This window comes from Fulmarus glacialis, unplaced genomic scaffold, assembly GCF_000690835.1.
Source record: "Fulmarus glacialis isolate BGI_N327 unplaced genomic scaffold, ASM69083v1 scaffold41691, whole genome shotgun sequence".
Taxonomy (NCBI): Eukaryota; Metazoa; Chordata; class Aves; order Procellariiformes; family Procellariidae; genus Fulmarus; species Fulmarus glacialis.
In genome coordinates this window covers 1-24,318 of record NW_009195439.1, presented here as the reverse complement: position 1 = coordinate 24,318, position 24,318 = coordinate 1, and the positions used below count along the sequence as shown (strand labels likewise).

At 34.9% G+C, this 24,318-nt stretch overlaps 1 protein-coding gene across 1 annotated transcript in view; it reads right to left on the bottom strand.

The window, feature by feature from the left end:
- Positions 1-20,933, bottom strand: part of ARID2 (AT rich interactive domain 2 (ARID, RFX-like)) — a gene marked incomplete at its 5' end in the record, with an annotated part of 45,328 nt that extends 24,395 nt beyond the window's left edge. Inside the window, 11 exon segments of the mRNA XM_009588089.1 lie at positions 157-356; positions 828-962; positions 4,025-4,100; positions 5,388-5,555; positions 5,985-6,194; positions 6,274-6,370; positions 7,493-7,743; positions 7,828-7,894; positions 16,831-16,898; positions 19,669-19,887; positions 20,730-20,933. Of these exon segments, the coding sequence (XP_009586384.1) occupies positions 157-356; positions 828-962; positions 4,025-4,100; positions 5,388-5,555; positions 5,985-6,194; positions 6,274-6,370; positions 7,493-7,743; positions 7,828-7,894; positions 16,831-16,898; positions 19,669-19,887; positions 20,730-20,933 (1,695 nt within the window).
- Positions 20,934-24,318: the final 3,385 nt, after the last annotated feature.

Genomic DNA, 24,318 nt, shown 5'->3' with positions numbered 1-24,318 from the left:
ACATACTGCAGTACTACTCCTAACATTATTGAATAAAATCGATCAAAACATGTGGCCCCAACTTCCAACACTTTCAAACTATTTTCAAAAACTTTTGTCTTTTATTGTCGTTTCAAAACCAATGCAAAATACTTCATATTTAATTAATTTAAAAACCTGCTGGCGAAGGAGACGAAGACACATCAGGAATTGAATCAACCCGGACAACTGGGGTAGACGAAGTTGGCTGCTGCTGATAGTACATCTGAATGGGAAGCGGTATAGCTCTCCTTTTCACTCCTACCACATGTATATGTGCTTGACCATTGTTACTTGGATCTTCTACTCTCTTCACTGTATGATTTGGAAAGACAGTTCTGCCAAACACAACATAAATCTATGTTAATAAACACAGTAACTCAATCCTCTTAGAACGTTTTTGTTTTAACTAACTGCTTTTGTGTGGAGAGTAACTGCACTAATGCCTGCATCTTTACAATACAGCAGGACTCTCCAACAGCATCTGAGTATTCATCACTGAGGGCTAACAGGTCCACCAGATGGTTGGCCAAGATCTCATACAAGCTAAGAGAAAACCACAATACCTGCAAAAACTACTTCAGAAAGAATTAAAAGGACTATAAGAAGAGAAGGAACCCTATCAAAGATCCTGAAATAGAATGAAATAAAATTAAACAAACTCTAAACATTTGTTTTAATTAAAATTCCAAAACTGGATGTCTTTCAAACTCAACTCAGTAGATCTTTTCTCAAAGAAATCTAAAGCTACAGCTTAGTACTGAGCACATACAATTGCTTCTTTACCATTGCATGAATTTTTGCCTTACCGCAGACATTTATAAAATCCAGTTGATGTCAGGATTCCACCTCGAGCTAATTTACTACAGGTAGAGAGGTATTCAGAGTACATTTCTGCTCGAGAGACTGAGCAATCAAGATTCACCTCAAAATGTGCATTCAACCTGAGGATGAAAAATAAAACTATGAAGCAAAATATAGAAAGAGTACTTTTAAAAGGGTTGTTAAAACACTTCTGTCTGTATCAGAGACTTTCGAGACCTGATAACATGGAAAATAGCATTTTAGTATACTGTCTTGTCAAATGTCTATTCCATACTTTCTCCTTCTCACTGCTTATGATTCAACATATAGGACCTCAACACATGTAGTTAGGTTTACATGTAAAATCTTTTTTGCATATGTAATACGCAAAATAGTCTCTACATGTGCCTTTTTTATTGTATATTCAGAAATAAAACCAAAAAAAGAATGCATTGTTTGGTGACGTCTCCTCCCCACAGCTCTATTCTTATTCCTTAATGATTCCACTTGAGCCAAAGATGGACTGAATGCTAGCTAATTCTTCATCAGAAATTTCTATCAAAAGTCAACGTTTGTATCAAAACCAAGATTTTGTTAACTGATCCGCTAATGCAGTCTTACTTTAAAACAGAAGTAAAACCAGAGATAGAATAACAATCTCGACCCTGTCATTCTGATAGAGGTAGGAAGGCAGGAGAGAGGGGACTGGGATTCTAAGAGAGTGCACACACAAAACACACCCACTGTCATTCCTGGAGTCCCACACTAGACAGACATCAAAAAAATCCTTGAACAACCTGTTCTGCCTAACATTCAGTTTCTAGGGAGAGAAAGTATTTGTATCTCCTATAGACTCCACAAGCACACAGACCATCCAACCCCCAACGAGGAAGCTGTGAGAGGAGGAAATATTTTCTATCAGTTTAATTTTATTTCTTTCAGATACTTCTGGGTTATTCCAACCCAGAGACATGGGAATGGTTCATCCCCAGCAGCAAATGGAGGTAAGTAACAACTCTCACACAATGCTCAAATACCAGTACCAGAATATAGGCTCAGACAGAATAAAAATATTTTTTAAATTCTCAGCATTTACTATATGGTGCTAACACTTCGGAAAACTACACTGCATTCTCCTTTGTAGAGTCCTACACTCCCAATATAACTAGATGCTTCAAAAGAGAAAAAGCAAATGATTACATTCTTTAAATTGTATTCTCTCATAGCCAGTAAAGAGTAAGTATAATGCCATTTCTCCTGCAGTTGAGTTACAATTTTATTATTACAAAAATTGAGATCACACTATATAACAGAAAGTCTAGGTATTAATTAAATTTGGCATATCACACAAATGACTGTCCAGTTGGGTATGTCATATTAGGCTAACACACTACCACTGGTACCAGTGAACTGAAGATATTCAGGACTTACAATGGTGAAATGGAATCTGCAATTAGCACTTCACTGTCACATGCACTTACCTCACAAGGACTCCTAGTCAGGCTAAGCTGGCTAATAATATATCCAGGAAGCTCAGTTTAAATACCTCGTCTTTCTACTGCTTCCAAGAGATAGTAACTTTTCAAAATTCTACTGTTGTGATTTACTCATTTTCCCATTTCTCTCAATAGGAAACAATGACTAAAACATACCATGAAAATTTAGACGAATGTAAGACACTCCCATGTTAGCATTGATCAAAATGCTTGGAAAAGGCCACTCCTCCACTCTCAATTTGCATTGTTTTTTTTTTTTTTGGCAGCACAGTTAGTATTTGAGGAGAATTTTCAGGACTAGATGTTAATTTTTATTTTTCACTAGCTGTATCTACCTAAGACTAACCAGAAGAAAATCAAGTACAAAATAATAGTATTCAACGCTGACAGCTGCAGAAGCACACAGAACCAGAAACAAAGCAGACATTCCAAATATTCCCAATATAATGCTCTATGGTTTGCTTCATTATTTTCTGTCATTTGATGGTATCGCACAGTTGCAGCATGGTACGTATCCCCACTTATTTTAACAGTCAAAACTTCTATTTTACTTTTTATACAGAGTGCAAAATTCACCTTGCCTGAAAGCTAGATGTCTAGTGCTCTCTATAGTCAATAGAGAGAAGGTGGCACCAGAAGGTAATTCGTAATCTCATCAGAAACTAGGCAGGTGAAGGCAATTCATTTTACTACTGGGGAAATCTCCCACTCCATTAATTAAAAAGGCAGCCTAGAAAACTAGCTTTGGCTAGAGACCAACTTGCAGATCACTAAATTGAGCTGCGGCGATTCCAACTCCAGATATTCCTAAATTTCTAAACGTGAAATTTCTCAGTCTTTCAGCACTGCACATTAATAATACTTTGCAGTGTGCAAACAGAAGCACTGGAACATCAGTTGACCAACAAGAATCTGCAACATTTCCCCCATACAATCAAAGTTTTGCTGGAAGTGTAAGTAAAACTAAATCATGGCCTAAAGCACTAAGCTTTGACAAATTCTACCCACTTTATCCTGAAGGCCCTTGTCTGATCAGTAAGACAACTGATGAACATATGAGTTGTGGAGCAGCAGAGGTGGAGGGGTCCCATCAGGAACCAATTAATGCAAATACTTAGAATGTCAGTAGATTTATGTAAGTCAAATAGTTCAGAAAGGTCACCCTCAATCCACATAAGAACTACAGGCAGAACATTTTTCTCTAAATATCTGACAACAACAATATTAATTGAAAGCAAGAGCATTTGGATGGAAAAGGCTTTGATCTTCCTTAAATTGCTCGAGGTTCACAGTGATCACATGAGAGTTTTGCAGGCCTAGCTTCATAATTTGGTAATTACTTTTATATTGGTGCAGTAATATAGCAACACATTACCAGATGAAAACACTCATGAAACAGATAATGCTGCTTGACAATTTAAAAAATAAATAAAATCAAGATCAGAGTTAAAAATCAAATTAAATTCTATTCTAAGAGAGAAAACAACTAATTTCAAGTATCAACTGTCGAAGAGTAAATATTCCAGTTGAGCTTTTTCCTTCATACTTCTTCAAAAGAATGACAGAATGGTTTTGCTTTATACTTTTCAGAAAAACGAGTCTAACAGTAAATAGAAGCAAGCTGAAAATTCTGTGACACATGAATACAGGCATTTTTCTTTGTTTTTCTTCTGCATTAAAGTATTTGAATAGAAATATACACTTACCACTGACATGCAAATTTCTCACTGTCTATTTCTACTATTCCCGGTGGTGGAGCAACATGTGGTGCTGTCCTAGAGGCTGTGGAGAATGAGGGGAAGAAAAAAAAACTTGCTGAAAAGATTTTGGTTCTCCTGAACGAAGCACTTCAACTCCATGACTTTCACTGGTAGTTTCTCCTGTGTTTGTAAGCAAGGATGTATCCAGCTAAGGCACCACAAAGGTGCACTAAGCAGACTACAGATTTGCACCACAATTTACCAAAGGGAAGTAGGGTATGCCAAGGCCAGAGCCACCACTGAAGGGCAATGATGACATGATGTAAGCACTTAGTGAACAACAGGTTCCAGATTCACGATCATGATCCATGATCTCAGTACTTTAGAGTACTGAACATGATTTAAGAGTGGCACAATACTCCACCAGAACAGGCACAAATACACAGCAATTATTTTTCCAATTCCTAAGTGGAAGCAAATACAACGTAAATAATCTTGTTGCAATGTCACATCAGTTCCTTCTATTCACTCTTGTTCACCCCCTTAGTCACATTCTTTTCCAGTCACTTTCACTGTGGTAGCTACACCCATTGCAGAAACAGTACACTTGGACATGCAAGCCAGTGTCTGTCGTAATGGTTCTTTCTCCATTTTTTCCCCAGAACGAATAGCTATGTTCCATCTTGTGTGCACTTGTGGTATACTGCTACGTGCTTTTATTAGTAAAGACGGAATGAGGTACATATACTATTCACTCTGACCAATAATAGTTAGCTGTGCCATCAACATCCAAAGTGCCAGTATTTAATCCCAAAATAAACCTGCAAAGATTAATCATAATTCAAATTTAATTTACAATTAAGAAAACACTTTTCAAGCTTTAAACAATAGTTAAACTTTGGTTCACATCATAATAAGCTGTTCAGCAACTTCAACAGAGGCATCATTCTGTGCATCTATCTCATCTCTGCAATTCTATCAAATATATATGTTACTGCCCAATAATATTCTGTGTAAAACACAACATAAAATGGACCTCTAATTCTCTGCAAATTATGGGAACAATCTAGAATGGATACGTCTTCTTTCCACTGAACAAGTTAAAATAAGGAGTGTAAATAACTTTCAGTCAATTTTCAGATGAGCAACCGAAAAATACTAAGATTCTTTTAAAGCTTGTTTCACAACAGTTTTGGTTAACATAGCTTTATATTTGCTTTGTGAATAAGTGTCTGAAAAAGATACCGTATGTTATGCATAATGCTATACTTATTTATGTAAATTAATCAGAAACCTACAGAAGACAAAAATCATACATACCATATAGGGAATTTTGTAGAAGAGTATGTTCTCTTGCAGTGATACTAACCTGGGACACCTGTTGCATGGGCCTGTGAAGAACCATGATCCATCACTTGCGGTCTGACATCAGGTACTCCTTGCTGGCTAACACACTGATGTTCAATGAGTTTTACAGCAGTAAGTGCATCAGGTCCAAACATCTGGATGTCCATGGAAACCAGACATACTAATGTATCTAAAGTATTAAATGTAAAACCGACAATGACATTAGGACAAATGAATGCTGCTGGGACATACTGATTTGCTTTAAAATTGCCACGTGTTGACGTGTTGAAAGAAAACAAACCTCTGCATGCTTCTGTAGATTTTTTTTTTTTTTTTTTTTTTTTTTACACTTCCCTCATGGCATTAAAAAGAAAGAAACAAACAACAAAAAACTCCAAAAAACCAAAAACCTACTTCAAAAGTTTTAGCTTTCCTAGTTCTTAGCATCATCAATTTCTTGAGGACAGAGAGTAAATTTTTGTAAAACTTGCTATTCTAATATCTGTCCCTAAGCTGCACACACACATTATCAAGCCACATTTTTAACCACTGAACATGGCATTTTCTTAAGTCTTTTTTCCTACATAAGTGAGAGTAAGAGATTTAGCTTCTCCCTTACCTATGCTCTTCTCTACTTTAGCAATCTTGGAGCAGGCCACTTCTCCCATTTCTGTAAGCATGTATAGCACCTCAAGTGCTGAGATTACAAGCAGCACATCTGGTAGCGTGAGATGACATATGATCTCTTTATAGGATTCTTGATCCACATATTCACAAATTAAGACACCATTATCTTCAGCCTTACAAAGATTTGCCAAGATTTCCATGCCTGAAGAACAAATACAAAATAGTTTTAAACAGCAATAATTACAATTCTAATACAATAATAGAATAGCTAGAGATCTTACCTCTCATTTTTAAAAATCTATCCCTTGACATGAGGCATTTTGTAACAGTGTGAAACATTAGATGAGTAGTTTTGAAATCAACAGGATCCAAAAGAAGCTGATGAGAAAGAAAAGAAAAAAAAAATCTATGACTAACACTATCCATATAGTGCTAATGGCTCAAATCCTTAAATTCACATATCAAAATATAAGATTCAAAAGTGTTTAAATGACATTTGTGTTCACAAAAACAGAACCCTGTGAGCTTTTTATTGTAGCTAGCATTTTGAGCTCTGAAGTAGCAGTCTAATTTACACTTTACAGTGCTCAGAATAAGGAAAATAACTTTATTCCCAGGCAGTCAACAGTATACACAAATACATTTTAATATCCAGCAAAGAACAGAACTTGAGAAATGACAAACATTCCTTCCCAAACGCTATCACAATCGTTCATTCTGTTTCTATCTACTTCTGCTTCTCAATCAGAGCTCTCAGACATTATAATATGTAACATTCTCTCTTATTCAAGAGAGGCTAGATACATGGTAAATGAAAACGCCATCTTTTTTTCAATATTCAGCAGTGGACCAATACTTCAAGTCTCATTCTCTGATACCTACCCATTTAACTTATCTGTTAATATTTTAAAATATAAGGAATATCTGAACATATCTATCTATAAAATCTGTAGAATTTATCCGCACAATGATATAACATACTGAAATCGTGTATTTTATTACATTCAAACCTCTCTGAAAAGAAAAGGATGACTCACGTGATTCAGGCGGTATACCCAGTGGCATATGACTAGCTTACTGGTGCTCACTACACATGGCATAAACCCTCTACCACCCTCTTTCTCAAATGTACTATTTTGAAATTATGACTAAAGGTTATAATTGTAAAGTGAAGAAGCTAGTGTACAGTCTGCAGAATTTAACTAAATTCCTTTCTTCTCTCTGGGAAACTAAACTGAAAATTATGCACTATGAATATCCTGAATCTCCCTATACAATCAGTCTTCTCCATGTGATTCTATTTAAACAAACTGACACATACAGTCTGTATTTTTGTTTTGGCCCTGAATACTTGTTTTCAAATTGCTATTTACAAACTCAGAGAATAATTTATTTCCTGCTTCATCCAATCATCAAGGAAAAAAGTAATTAATTTAACAAACACTAAAGTAATGCTTTTATCAAATTATATTTTAATTGTTCTGTTTTGAAGCACATTACCTCTGCTGCAATATTTCCCAGCGTGTCAAGCCCCAACTGCCGTAGAGAAATAAAATGACTATGAGCAGAGAGTAGCAGGAACCGAAGACAAGTACGATTAGCTGCCAAAAGTTTAACATTTCCCTCTTCAAAAGAAAGATTACGTAAAATCACTGCGATTTGAAGTACCCGCTGCCCTTCAATATCATTAATGCCCAATTTGCGAGGTGGATGAAATAAGGATTCCCAAATCCATTCTTCCGATGGAATATCTACAAAGTAAATAAATAAATTTTAGTCCTTCCTTTGCTATATTTACCGACATGCATGTATTAAGATTAGTCAAGATTACTCACCTTGAGATTTGCTTCTGTCAGAAATTAGATCACGAACTTCAATATCCTCAACAATATCCTTCCAAAACTGAAGAAAGAATTAAAAATACATTTAATTTCTAGAGGATGATATTTCTTTAAATATTAATTATTTTTATTTCTATTTCTTTAAAATATTGAAAAAACATGAAAAGGATTGTTCTTTAAAAATTTCCTAGTACCTTGATTCATCTAATCATAACAATATTTTTTACTCATGGGATGATATGCAAGATGTTCAGTACTTTACATTAAGAAACTCTTCCTCTCAAGCACCAGACGTACACCTTCATGATCAACCAACACTACCACAGAAGTGCTTTGCTGAAGCACATACTGAAACTATATGGACAGTTTACCACAAACCATTAGAAATACAGCAATTATAAGTGCAAAAAAAGTACAGTTCATCCTCCTTCACCTCCTACAAACAATGAACTCCTAATTTTTAAGCAGATGATGGTGATTCCTCTCAGTTTCAGCAGATTTTAGCTCCTGCTAGAAGTACAACAGTCAGATTTCTATCTGGAGAGACTTTTTGAGGCTTCTGCTATGTTTCTGACATGATCATAAATCAATGAAAAGAGAGAAGCAATAACCACCATCACCAAAAACCTTTGTAAATATAATCAAAACAGAATGCTTCAGCAAACTGGAATTCAAATTACTTTACAAATATATGGTTTGATCTGTAAATGGTTGTTATGTTGCTAGTCCTGTCGAAATTCAATAATTAATCAAGGGATTAAGTTTTGCAAGCTCAAAAAAATACACATTATGATGTATATTAATATAAAAATATATAATGATATATACATCCTAATGTGTGTATTATAATAAAAAATATAAACACTCCTTTGTCTAATAAAAATTTATACATTTCTTTGACTCACTAATGAAATACAGTTCCTCTTTTGGCTATGATCACAGAATAAAACCACAAATAAATCTGGATAAAAAGGGAAGGATGGGAAGTACACCCAGCTGAACAGCAGGAGAAATTTTGCTATGCAAATGTAATTACTAAATTACAGCATTCATACCAAGCTTGACACTATTATTTTCTCGCAAAATAGACTACTACAGATTCTCTAAATTGGAAGGAAAAGAATTTTATTTTCCACTGCAATGCTGCTAAATGACATCCAAGTGCTGTTTAGTAAAGAGGATTACTTGCACAGAAAGGATTATTACCTCATTTTAGCAAAGACAAGACCAGACAGATAAAAGTCTAACTTCTTACTATTTGTGACAAACAAATTTTTCTAATTAATTCTGAGGCTATCATCAAGAGCCAGAGAAGACCAAGGCATGCAAGTAAAATCTGCAGAATGTACTCAATCTAGAGCTGCCTTTACTTTTAGAGAAGGAGACTATTTAAGGAAGATGCTTCATTCATTAATTTAAAAAAGCATACAGAAGTATATTGTCTAGAAATTTACTTGTCAATACACACTTCCTTTACGCTTTACGATGTTTCCTTTTGGAAAAGCAATGAAGACAGTAAGCCTTCACATTTCACTGTTACTTAAAAGAAAAACCTCAGAAGCTTTTAAACATTAGTTGTTTAATCAGTTAAGGATTTTTTTAAAAGTGAACATTGAACAGAGATATTTAAAGTCTTCAACTTCAACCTGCATCTCTTCGGAAGAGGCCAAAGTCAACCACAATACAATGTTAAAACTGCTGTCACACGTTAAACGTTAAAACACCATCATCCCATTTTGCTAGCTGAATCCTCCAATAATCCACTTTCGCCTCTTAAGTGTATAGTCCAAAATGAAACATTTAAAAACCTCTGGCAATATAAAGTCATAAAGGAGCAAATTTTTCTATCTGGAAGGCAAATCATCCTGGACATGTTCTCAAAGGGATGGAAAATGAGGATTTAAGTTTTTTGCAGATGAAGACACTACAGACACTGCTAAAGATAAAGCCTCAAAGCCCTATGGCCAAAGATGAGGAAAGGAATACATTGTTGGAAAACTGTACATCTCACCTAAAACTTGCAGAATGAACAGACCCACGCTAGTTGCTTGAACAACTGAGAAAGTCTCCCCTTCCTAAAGAAGCAGTCTGTCAAACAATGCTAGTTGTCAGCTCAGATAAGATTACCTTTTTCAGAAAAGAACAGAACATGACTCCTTTCTGTAAGTTAAAATGAGAGATACACCAAGGCACCAAATAAAGTTTACTTACACATAACTGTTATTCTTCAAATTGTTTCATTATACAATCATGCTGTGAACACAAGATGCTAACCACTCAAACTAGAGAATTTTTGCCTCAGGATTACCTAGAGCATATGCACAAACCCTGCTACCTACGTGAAGCACACCAGAATAATGTGCATCCCCCACAGCGTCAGTTCCTCTGAGTCCTGGAGATCTGGAAAGGCTCTTAGAGCTCTAAGGAAGAGAATCTGGAGGATAGGACATGAATATGCAGACAATTCAACTTCAAAAAGAACAATTAAAAAAGATACATTTTTTTCTCTCTTGAGTGTTTATTTCTACATACAGAAGCACTGTGGGTGAAATGCTCACCAAGAACACTGCTTTACCTGCAGAAGTATCCCAGAGCCTTTTGCTTGCTAAAAAATGTAGGTTTGCATTCCCAAAGCCGGCATCTGTCATAGGTGTTTCAGCAATCGTGAAATGCCTACTGCAGTAGCAAACCAGGCTTCCTATGAGCACTTTGCAGATTTTAGGATTTCAAACATTCTGCAAAAGCTCCAGTGATACCACCAAACAACTCAGAAATATCATCCGAAAGATAATATCACCAAAAAACTCAGAAATATTATCCTACATCCTCCATTCAACAAGCCAGTAACTTAAACAGCTTACCAGTAAGTAATGCATTCAGAAATCCAAGCAGCTAAGACACAAACTATTATATGTGGCATTTAATGTATCTATTTTAGGGGTGGGCTGCTAACTATAGAGGGGTCAGGATTTCCCAGGACTTCAGCTGTTTGCAAGCATGTTGCAACAACGAATGTACAGCTGGAAGTCTGATAGGCATTTATCACTATGCTGAGCTCCAAAACACCTGAAACCTTTACCATAGATAGCTGAGGTGAGCTCCTAGCCACGGAAAGAGGCATCTGTCTCTAATTATTTAGAAGGTAGAGCAACTTTCCATTTGATTCCAACAAACTATCTTCTAGGAGGCACCATTACATAGGCGAGTCAACTACCTCCCCTCAGAAAAGCTACTGTTCTGTTCAAGGAATGACAACCAGCTTGATACAGTACTCTTGTGCACTGCATGTACAGTCATGTAAGGAATTAAGAAAGTCCAGTCATCCTGGCCTATGACAATCAAAGTCTCAATCAAATTGTCAGGCATAAAATCAAGTTGCCCAAATATTTAAAAAAAACGTGTTTTTTTCAAGAGATGCTATGACAAACAGATTTCATCTGACCCCCATATAAACAGTACTGCAGAGTCAACAGTGAACACGAATTCTGCATCTTTCACTCAGACAGAGGACTCCAAGAAACCTAAAGCAGATTCCAGGACACTTAAAGACCTTTTCAGAAAGAAAGAGCAAAAGAAAAAAGTCCTTGATAAGACTTTCAAGAAGTAAATTGTACTTTCCCTTCCTTAACTGGAATGATGAAGCTCGTTAATTACAAAACCCCTTACAACATAATAGGGAAAAAACACCAATAAAAAAAGAATAGCACGCTGTTCTGAAAGTTATCCTCTGTGATTCTGGTGAAATACAGATGGTTCCATGTCTCAGACAAATCTTCACACTGGAATCACGTGCCCTGCCAGTAAATGATCAAAAAAACCACCCAGTTCTTCTTCCAAAGCACTAGGATTACCTACAATAATCACCATCTTGTACTCCTGAATAAAGGTGTTCAGACGTCCTGAGTTCAGAATGAGACTGCAGGCTCTATTTCTTTTCTTAACAAGGAAAGAGTTGCCCTGAAATCACCTTCTTTCTTGCATTTAAACAGACTGGTTTGATTGCTCTCAGTGCACTCAACATTTGTTTCCTGCCTAAGCAGGAAAGATCCCAAAAAAGGATGGGGGTGGGCAGAGAATGACGAGGTGGAAAATAGAATTAAATAACCTACATACAATGTTCGCAACCTATCTGACAGAAGAGAACAAGGCGAAACATGACAAAATTTTTGTTTGCCCAAAGGAAAGCCAAAAGTGGAAAAAAATGAGTTAAGTCAAGCTTTCTGGGCATTTCTTTGAAAAACGTACCTATATCACAGAGGCAAGAAAAAAAATCAATTTAGAATCACAAGCAGTTATTTATTCCCCATTATAAACTATGGATAGCTGTAATCCGATACTTCATATCAACAGAAATGAACAAGAAAGGATGAAAAAGTGAAGCTCTTTATCAACAGTTATTCCTATATATATATTTTTATATATATACCTATATACATATTTTAGACCATTGATAACACGCGGGTAATAAGAATATAAAGCTAAAACTTGGAAGCAAACAAACAATGCTTGACTACGTGACATCCACATGCTAAGAGATAAAGGACAAAGGTAAAGAACTTGATTCACGTGCACAATCTGATTACTGTCAGTAGCCAAGTTCCTTTGGAAAAAGATGCACAGGATTATACAGAATTCACTGGAAATCAGATTAACCAAATTACTGTCCATAAAAACAATGGACATTTGAGTCCACAAATCATGTAATGTAGCAATGATCATAACTACTTATTGTCCAAGAAAAAGATGAGAGCAACTGCAGTCAAGTCAGCTTGACAGATCCCTGTCAGACACAAGAAAGGTGACATTTTAAAAGTATTTCAGGCATTTAAATGCATAAGGATCTCTCTCTACACAATATCTGAGAAAGATTCAAAGGATAAATGTACAGTAAAGAAAATTGTTATTAAACTTACACAAAGAAGAAAGAGTTAGACAACAAAATAAGAACTTCACAAAAAAAAAAAAAAAAAAGGAAACCAGAAGAGTAAGCCATTATGCAAAGTAATAAAGCAAGCACAAAAAACAAAAACTGCATACGCATGAATTTTGGAACCCTACAGGTAGGAGAGGCCCCAAGAAGTCCATGAACATGAAATCCAAATGCTTAAATTGAAGTAAACAGAAATGGTGCCTTGCCTGAAGAAATTTAATGCAATTATTCATATATTACATCGGATAATGGGCAGCTGCTGGAGACGTGAAAGAAATACGTGGAAAAACAGCTAAATCTATCTGATTATAAGCATGCTACATAAACATGTCACTCTTGAAAGACAAACTATACTCACCAGTGAACATTGCTAACATGAGGAAATTCAAACAAAAATGAAACAGTTAAAAATGGGAGAGCTTCTGGAGTATGAGAAAACATCTGAGCAGGATGTCACCAGAGCTTGGGGATGGGGATGACAAAACAAAACAAGAAGAGATACAAGATGACCGGCTAAATGCCAGTTGTTCCCATTCTTAAGTAAGGACATGCAGTCATTCCAACTAACTAGAGATTTAAGCTTATTGACAGCACCAGGAAAGATCAAGAGGGGAGAAAGCAACAGATTAACACAGCTGTAAGGGATAACAGCAGGTTCAACTAAAATTATATTCAAATTCTGACAATTAATGGAACAGATTCACTGGCTGGTAAAGACATTTGATTCAGTTTAGAGGGAATCACTGCAGAAAAGTGAGAAAATATATAGCACTGGAGACAAGCTAACTGAAATTACAAATTTTCCATTTTTTTTTTACAATGCAGTAAGGATTGGGGGGAGGGAAAGAAAAGATAATTGATTCCTTAAAACTTTAGTATAAAGAAACACGTTGTTTTCCATCTTCACCTTCAACTGGAACAGCAGTGATGTTGGAGGACACAACTAAATAGGCAAGCTCCTTTGCTCATGAATATGACATTACTGAACTAGTAGACTGTTCTGAAAAAATCATGATACCGCATACGTAAAGTAGAATGATTTTAAGTCAAAATTAGAAAACAGCAGAATATAAAAATCGAAGTATTGGTGCTGAAACAATTGACAAATTTTTTATGATAAATTAATATAGAACTCAAGAGCTGACTGAATACCAAACAACCAACAGTTATTGTCTAGATACTTAAGAGTGGGACAAATACTAACGGTGATGCTGTACTACTCCTAGTGTGCAAAGATACACTAGAATGAAGAGAAAAAATAATGAAGAAAAACATATGGCCATTTTTCTTTGTTGAAAACTAATTTAAAAATACTAATATGATTAAGAGACTAAAAATTAAATCAAACTTATTTTAAGCAAACATTAAAAACTTCCACAAAATATTTTAGTATAAATACGCAATTCTAAAATTACCCCCAATGTCTGTATAAAGACATTGAAATACAGAAACTAAATGCCTCTGTAAAATCAAAAGTTCCAAGTTTATGTTCTTATATTTTAACAAGCAGGAGGAGGAGCTTGGAAAAAAGTTAATAAGAGTAGCTATGTAGATGAAATGTCAAATACTCTGAACATATCCCATAGACAATTTATATTTATTTCACTGCATTTGAAAAGCTATTTTCAGGTAACAAAGACTAGGAGTTTGATTTTTTTTTTTTTTTCCCTTCTTCTTCATAAAACTGACATACCAACACTTAAACTGACATTTAGTTGTCAAGAACCCAAGTTTATGATCTCTCTATGAATCCTGACTTTGACCCTGAGATTCATTTTCAGAACAGCTTCAAGATTTATAGTATATCTCAGCCACCCTCACCCCCCCCCAATCCCAAAACTCCAACACACGAACAATCCACTACGGTCTGAGGGTAACATTTACAAACTCAACAGAATTTCTATCAATTCAATTCCTATTAGTTTAGAATTCACGTGTTTAAGAAATTGCTTTCCCCTACTTTCTATGAATCTCTACCATTCGTGTATTCATGCCATCACTATACTTTAATTCATATTTCTGCATTTCTCCTCTCCCACTTAAAAACTCTCTTCCATTTTCATCTTTACAGAAATTTCTAATCTGCTGCCGTTATAGTAGAGAAACAAACTGGAACAATAACCTTACAAAATCAAGACAGAAACAATTGGCAGCAAAATAATAAAAAAACCACAAACAAATAAAGAAGAATTTTTAAAAAGATAATGTGAACAGTGAAAGGAGGGACACACATTCAATAGCCATTCTATTAATCTTAAAGCTGTAAAAGCAAATTTAAAAAACCAGATACACAATCTCTACTCTGCCAACCAAATATCTCTCTCCTATGTCATGAAGCTCCCATAATGCTTCCCCCGATTTCTGTTTTGACACAGCCACAGCTGCAGTACAAAATAAATTACTTCCAGTAGAAGGGTTAAACAAATGCTTGAAGTAAGATGTTCTGAAAAATCTGGGTTCTTGCATCAGAGGTATTTTTAGATCTGGTGTTAGTTTCTGACATGCTTTCAGCAGTATTTCACTACAGAGTGGTACTATACATGTTGTAATGTTCAAAAATAGATCTTGGAGAGCATCCAAGTTTCTTATTAGTAAACCTTATTGCAGTTACAGTGGTTCTACTTAACACTTCGTTAAAAACATTTATCAGAACCATCTGTCCTTATCTATCGCAATTACTTAAGTTTACATAATTAATGAACATATAATAAATTAGAATTCTGTGTAATTTTAAATGTTTACAGATCTAGACCTGGCGCTTGTTGCTGCTCTAGATCAGCAACAGTCTGTGACAGTTTAGGGCGAAGTCAACACAGAAATGCTAAGTGATTTTAAAAAAAACCAACCAAAACACAACCTACAGTACTTCTAGACATATTTTTCAATGGAAAAAGAAAACAAAGATTATGAAGCATTTTTTTTTTTTTTACACTTACCTTCAGCACATTTGAACCATGTTTTCAAGTTCATATACTAACAAATATAAGAGCTTACCTTTCTTGTTCTTAACTTTACCTAGGAAATTTTGGTTAGGGGATCTATTCACTGATATTTCAGCAATACTTATCATTTAATTAACACTACTACGGTCCAACTTGTCCCAAAATTGAGTTACATAAAAATAAAACAAAAGACAAATGGAAAAAGCTCCTAACAAATATTTCCCTATAATACTAGTAAGACATTTCAGTATATGAGATGATTAAAAATTGAGCAGAAACCTGGCTATGAGTTCACAAGGAACTCAGCAGCTTCTCTCTTCACATTTTTACTTAATAAAAAGCATAAGTTATCAAAACATATTTTGACCTATCTTTCTTCTATTTTAACAACATAAATCATCACCTGAAATTCAATTTAAGGAAACTGCATATCATAGTGAATATATTATATTTCATGCTCTTATTCACCTCAAAATGCTCACTAGAATAAAGAGGAAGCATTTATACAAAGAAACTTCAGTACATTTTTACCTCATTACTTGTACAGTAGATCATGCCCTCTAGTGGAAAGATAAAAAAGCCTTGTGGCAAAAACAGTTTAACTGAAACAAACTCGCAACATTGCTAACTTACTTAAATTTGTCCCATGCTGCTTATGTTATGGACTTAATTTTCATAATCCAGAATGTTTCTTTACTGATCATGGCAGTTTAAAAAAAACACAAACAAAAAAAAACCGCACTGTTTTCTCTTGCTAAATATGTTGGCCATTTTTATCACTTTTCTCTTGCTAAATATGTTGGCCAGTTTTAGCATTTTTTTCTCTTGCTAAATATGTTGGCCAGTTTTCCTTTTCTCCACACATACTAGCTTTCTTACAAAAAGAAACATATAACCCCTTTATTCATTTGCCTACACCTATTTTTTCTTAATACATTTCTTCCTACTTATCCAAACATTTTGTGACAACTGTGATTTAGTGTCCTATTATATTTAAACCAAAGGAATAAAGTTAAGAGTAATTCAAAAGACATATGCTAGTGTATCTTATAATTTTCTGTCTTTTTAAAGGATTTGATACGTACCATATACAGTTCAAAATTATTTTAATAATTTTTAAATTACCTTAACAAAATCTCTATCAGTTTTCTCCTTCCATTCTTCTCCAAATACAGCAGAAAATGATCCTAAAGCTTTAAGCATAAAAAGCAGAATTTAGTAAAATAAAAAAAGAACATCTTTGACTTTTTACTAATCCATAAACTAAATATTCAACAACACTACAGACTCTTCCAGTGTTTCCTTTTCATTAAAAAAGTCCCGTATTAAATTGCATAAAGCAACTGAAATTTCTATAGTCATTTAATTAACTGCTACTGCAGTTTTACAGTTTAAATTGAGAATAAGTAGTCCATAAAGAATGGACTAGTTTGTGAACCCTTTAAAAAAAACACATAGGAAACTTTTCCATAGCCCCTTCCCAGGAGTCAAGATGACTGCTCAATTTTCAACCTTACATGAACAACTGTTTTCCATGTGCACAGTATAAGCTGTAAACACTACTTTAGTAATTAAACAAATTCCCACTAATGTTTTCTAAAAAACATAATACTAGCACTGAGATTTGGACAGCACTCAATTGAAAGTCAATATTTAACCAGGAAGCCTAATGGATGTTCTTGGGTGTTTGGTGGAGCTACTACCACAAACTTTCTAATCATCACTCCCTGAAAGCAGCAAAGACTCGACTCAGTCAATCTGACTCAAAGACTCAGTCAATCCAAAAATAAACTCTGTCTTGCAAAAGTTCTGTAATGAACTAATGACACATTTAAGTCGCACTTCAATATGGTTCATATTGTTTTGTTGTTTCGAACAAAATGCTACAAATACCAATTCGAAGACCACATCAGCTTTCAACTCAGAGAATCTAAACCAAAGCTTATGCAGCACTCCAAATTGAAGATACTATATACCCCCAAGCCCCTGGGGCTGCCCTATCACGTGCAATTTAATTGTCATCTCAAACTTTAGGGGGTGGGGGGAAGCTGAAGACATATTTTTCTTGTTATCTAGAAGCAATGCATTATAAATACTAACAATGATAAAACTTAATTATAGACAAGCCAAATCTAAAACCCACAGTAAATAAAGTTAATCAGCTATCATTTATTTACACCTGAAATTATCATGACAGTATTTTCATACTACCTGAATTTGCTAATTACAGCTTTCATTTAATCACCAAACTTGACAGATTTGCCAAACTTGACAGATTTACCTTCATTATTTATAATATAAAAGCATGTAAGAACTTCAAATCAAAGCTTCATGCTTCAAAAGTAAGTAAACACTTTCTTTCCCAATTTGTCCCAATTAGTCCTCCTAATGCTGCTAGGACACTCCCTGGATTTATCCAGAAGATGTAATCAGGTAAGATTAAAATGAAGTTTCCCCAGGGAATGAAAAGAGCAAGCCCATTACATGCTCGTCATTCCTCTTGGCTTTACCTCAAATACTTTTCAATATAAGAAATACTAATACAGACCAGCTATGGAACAAGCCTGTGCTCGGAGTCCAAGTTAAGAACTCGAGAAAACAGTCTACTTTTGCAACATCAAAAAAAATCATGAAATAGCAATACAAAACTTGATTAAATTATTTATAAATTCCTAAGTTCATAGAAGTTCCATCAAAAGAACAGGGGAGTGATGGCAAACTCAAAAAATCTAGAAAGCAAGCATCCTGGAATCACTAAAATGCAGGACTAAGTTTTACTTTAGCTTCCTTTCAAATATTTTTCTTTGAAAGTTCTTGTGACTGGGCTAGATGCAGACACTAAATGACCTAGATCTAACCATATCTGAAGGGCATGGGTACAAATCAAAAACGTGAGAGAGAAGCTGGAGAACGCTAAAACAATACGGGGGGGAGGAGCGGGAAGCTACAAATCATTATGTAAAAATGCTAATGATTAAAAAAAAACGAAAAACAAAAAACAAAGAGTATAACACTGATTCTTCCCCAAAATTTTAAAACAGAATCTCTGACATACCATACTATGTTTGTGCTTACACATGCAAAGCAGATTTATACTCAAACAGATATGATCATCTGTACTAGCAGACTTAAATATACTTAGCTGAAAAAGCTCATTTAAGCAATTTCTTTTGGTGGTAATTTCTGAAATTCAGTATAAAAAGAAAATCAGTAAATACTTCCTCCTCGCCACCACAAGACAGGAGCTATGCCGTTATGATTTTAGGATGGTTTGGGTTAACTTTTTTCTTCCCCCCTCTCCTTGACAGAAAGACAAACAAGCAATTAAAGGAACAACTTGGCATGGAGGTCACACGGAAGAAGTCAAACAGAAAAATTTATTTCACATACTGAAGTATTTTGATGGAATAGACTCTCTTTAAAATTTATGTGCTAACACATTAAGTAATTCTGAAACTCAGATTAAGATTTTTATTCCTTGAGTTCTGTATTCTGAATTTCACTACAGTTGAACATGTAGCGAATTATCAGCATAAAAATCTTAGTGGGTCATTGTTTTCAGACTGCCCTTTTTTAATTTTTAAATTTGTGACTGCTACTAGAAAAGAATTATGAAAAGTCAGCATGGTCCTACAAATTCAGAAGAAAGCAATAATAGTAATACACTACAAGCAGATGGAAATCCAATGTTGTAAATTTGAGCATCTGAACAATTAAACTCTATCACTGAAAAACTAGTTCTTACATTTCACTAAACCGTTAAATAACACTGTTTTAAATTACCTAACTTAAAAGGTATTTGTAATGTCTGATAAAAACGGTAATTGTGGACAAGGTAAAAAGAAAAACTAGAGGTAAGTATATTACAGTGCAATAAATTATAAACATTTTGATTATCAATGGTTGTGAAAGGTGCTACAACAGGTATCGACTCTTTCTGTTGCAAAAATGTTATATACTTACTGTCATCAAACACCCCAGCATTTGCAAGCAGTAAAGTGATGATTTTAGGGTCCTTTTCAAGCTGCATAACATGCTTGCTTTCATTTGAAAGAAGAGTACATACATTAATTGCAAAGTCCACTTCATTTGGGAGTCCAGATAACAGTGAAAGCACCAATTTATTATAGTCATTTGGTGAGTTAAAGTCCATAGACAGCCCATAGCTTTGACGAAGGTAATCTAAATAAGAAAAAAAAATTAAAACGTTTTCACAGCTAAACTAATATTCAGATGATACATTAAGCAATATTATGATGAATAAGTATTTTTTTAAGTTTATTAATAAAGATATTGTGGGTTTTAACAAGTTTTTACAGTATTCAATTTATTTTTTCTATTTGTCTTCGGCCACAATGCTGAACACATTCTACTTAGCTGTGTACCTTTCTAGTTAATATTAATTTCTTCATCATCTTCAGAATGCAATACTGCAGTGTGTTCTCCCAAAGAAAAGCTTTGAAAATGCAAACTTTAATTAAAGCAGAACAGAATTGTAATACAATTTGGAGTCACTTTCTCCACAACAAATTACACATCCGTCCCACAGAGTCCACCAGCTTCTGATTTCTTTATTGGTTCAAGATTGATACTTTGGTATCTAAATTACAATGGTGGTGATCCTGGCTCCTTACGCATGTGCTTTATTCCTTGGCTTTTAAAGATTAATTAATCATATGCACACTTCAGGTATTTGGCTCTGTAGAGAAATCATTGATGTGACAGAAACACAACCTGCGAATGTTCAAGGTACATTGTTTCAAGACAAGTAACTATTTAGCCCTGCTAATTAGAAAGAGAAACATTTGTAAAGAAGAGGAATGGCTTTGGATTTTCATGTTTATTTTGTTTTGGTTCCCAGTGGAAAGGTTATTGAGTGTATTAAATTAATAATTTGAGTGACCCACAGATTTGATGGTTTTAATAATGTTGTAAATTTAGCTACACACTATTTCTGTAGCCTGTCCATATATATAGATAGATAGATATATGGAAAAAAATAGCACTTTTCCTCAAAAATTTACCTGACACACTGTGTTGCTGGTAGTTATAGGAAGTTGGAATTGCACCAATAGGAAGTTGTGGCTTTGGATTGCCTGGTTGTACCTCATCATCCTCCTCCCCAAAATGATGGACTTTTTCATACTTTTCTAGATAACTGGAATAAAAAAAGCAAAGATTTTGAATATATATAGTACAACTAAACCCTTCATCCCCCAAGAGCTGAACTGCCAAAGGAAACAAACTGTACAAACATGGGGATTTACTGGAAACAGTAGTCAAAGTGGTATAAAACACAAAACGTGAGTCAGACTGACAATAGGCAATACAGAAAATGCAGATATGTGGAATTATGGATTCAGATATTAAATTTCTTCACATTTCTCAACAACAATCCCTAGCTAAATTGCAACCCATTGAGCCCTCTTATGACTAAGCCCGTTTTTCCCAAATCAGCTTTTTCTTTTGCTACCCAAGATAACTCTGCAGGTGGAAGCATCATAAAAATTACTGTGCAGGTTACCAATACATATACTGAGGTCAAGTCCAGAAAAACACTTACTTCTTTTCATCTGACTTAAAGAGAAACAATATACCAAGTCCTACCTATTACACAAGAGTAAGAGAATTCAGGGATACTGAGGGCAACAATTCAGGATGAGAAGTTATGAGCCATGGCTGCAACTAATGACTGTTGGAAATCCCTTCAAACCCCTTAAGAAAAAAAATGCTGATATATTGTTCACAGAATGGACTGCAAGCACAGAATTTAAATATAACAAAAGTAAACAGTCAATCAGCTTGGTAAATTAATTATCTCAATTAACAGTTTATTTAGCATTAAATCTGTAAATTTCAGAATTTTTTACACTCCAATATATAAAGTCAACTTAAAAGGCCCACTGTAGTCTTAACTTCACACTGATACGTAGTTGCAAACTTTATGAAATTATTCCAAGATCACAAAGATGCCTAAATTTACAAACTTTCATTGTGCTGAAAACCGACATATCAAGTCAGTTAAATCATAATAAAAATATTACATAATCAGGAAGTAATTTTAAACATTTCTCTTCCTCTTTGTATATGCTAAAAATATTTAACATATTAGGAAAAAAACAAGCTTTTGGTATCATTTTATCAGTAGACACTGAAGTAATTAACCCATGGTGAATCAGAAAGATTTAAAGAAAACAGTATTCCCATTGACCTCTGGGGAATATTTCAGATGCATTAAATTAGTAATTATTTCATGAAGTGAGATATCAGTGACATAACCATAACTTTAAAATATTAGCAAATATATTTTTTATTAAGAAATTGGTACATTCCAGAAGGAAGGAGAAAATTTCAGAGTTACTAAGCCATACCATGGTGCCTATGATTTATGCAACATGCAACGATGATTCTAGGTCTGACTAATGTTCAGGGTATCTAAAGTACTATGTAAGTTCTTGTTACGTGAACCACTGCTATAGCATCATCCTTATTACGTAGACTCTTGAGTGAGTTAAGGAGTCAACAAAAATCTTCCCTGCACTATCATTTGCTTTTAGGGATTAAAAATTACATTTATATATGGTTGGTTTTTTAATCTTTAAACTAAAAATCCCCATTTATACTAATTAGGTCCCAATTTAAAATCTGCAAAAAAGTAAAATCCTATAAAATTGTTTATAACTTCTAAAAACTCATAACTCAACACTCTCCTACCCACAGGTTTTTAGATCTAAATCTTAATTCTTCTCTTCCACTATGTTTTCCTTATCCTTTTATCCTACTTCTTTCCTTTCCCTTACATCTTATATCCAAAGATTAAAACCAAATACAATCCGTAGCTTCTTTAAGGCAAAAGGTGATTTTCAGCATATGAGCATCAAAGACACTACTCCAAGGGGGGCGGGGGAGGCGGCGAGGAAATTCTCTTTTAAAGAACTGATATTTTGTTGCATTAAGATGGTCATTCAGAGAGCCTGACCTAAGTAATTACATAACTGCTTTACTATTTTATTTCCTTGTTGCACTTTACCAGAGGTAGTACCATAGCTTTATTCTGCTTTATTATCTGCTGTTATTCAAGCTTTATTTAAAAAAAAAAAAAAAAGAATTAATTTCCTTCCACTGTCAATGAATTGTTAAGCACCCTATCAATGAACACTACACCACTGAACACTGAATATGGCAATCACACACACAAAAAGATTAGATGTGACAATGTCCATTTTCCATATTATCATTTACTTGATAACTTCTTAAACATTTCAGGATAACTTTAGAAAACCCAACAATTAACACAAGTAGGGTGTTTATATATATATAATATATATGTGTATGTATAACACATACACTGTATCATAAGCATGATAAAAATCATGCTCAAGCTCTGCATAGAAGATTAATATTAAATATAGTATGAGATTAAGCAATTTAAAAAGTAGTGAAGAGAGAAATACACACACTGTGGAATATAACTGGTAAGATTTTTAAAAAGCATGAAGCTATAGTGCATTCAAGTGTACAGCCAGAAATTTAATGCCTGGTGAATAATGCACCATGAAATCTTATGTGTCTCACGACTCCATGCATATTCTCTATTAGTTTCTCAAAATAACTGTGTTGATACCCTGACACAGCTACAAAAACTAGGTTTACTAGAATAAAACATTCATCTCCGATTGTGAAAGCTAGAAATCCATGATTTTAAAATCATCTAGAAAGTATTTTATTCTTCCAGTGACAGAAGCATTTATTTAAGGCTCATTGTTTTGAACTATTTACACCTACGTACTGACCAGCATTTCTTCCCTATTCTGACCACTCTGAACCCAGAAAATCTTATAGTGACTATGAACTAAGAAAATACCAGTGGCTTATGTATTCTGACAGGCTAAATTCCCACCTGTACATGTTAGTGATCGGTATTTTAAGATAAACCTAACAGTGGCTTCTAAAATCCTGAGAAAGAACACTGTTGTGCAGGATCCTGAACTACGTGCAAGTCTAAAAGTACGTAGGACCACATCAGTGTACCCTGACGACGTTTGCTGATGATACCAAACTGTCTGAGTGGGGAAGCAGACACTTCGGAAGGGAGAGCCACTCTGCAGGAAGACCTGGATAGGCTGGAAGAGCGGGCTAACAAGAACCTTAGGAAGTTCAACAAAGACAAGTGTAAGGTCCTGCACCTGGGAAAATATAATCCAGGAGCGCAGCACAGGCTGGGATCTACCTGGCTGGGGACCAGCTCTGTGGAAAGGACCTGGGGGTCCTGGTGGACAAGTTCAACATGAGTGAACTCAATATCAGTGTGCTACTGCGGCAAAGAAAGCCAACAGGATGCTGGGTTGCATCAACAAGGGCATCACCAGCAGAGATAAAGAAGTCATTATCCCACTCTACTCAGCGCTTGTCAGGCTACACCTGGAATACTGTGTTCAGTTTTGCTCCCCGCTCTACAAAAAAGATGTGTACAGGCTGAAGAGGGTCCAGAGAAGGGCCACAAGGATGATCAAAGGCCTGGGAAGCCTGCCATATGAGGAAAGACTGAGAGAACTGGGTTTGTTCAGCCTTCAGAAAAGAAGGCTTTCCGGGACAACCAGGGGATCAGGCCCA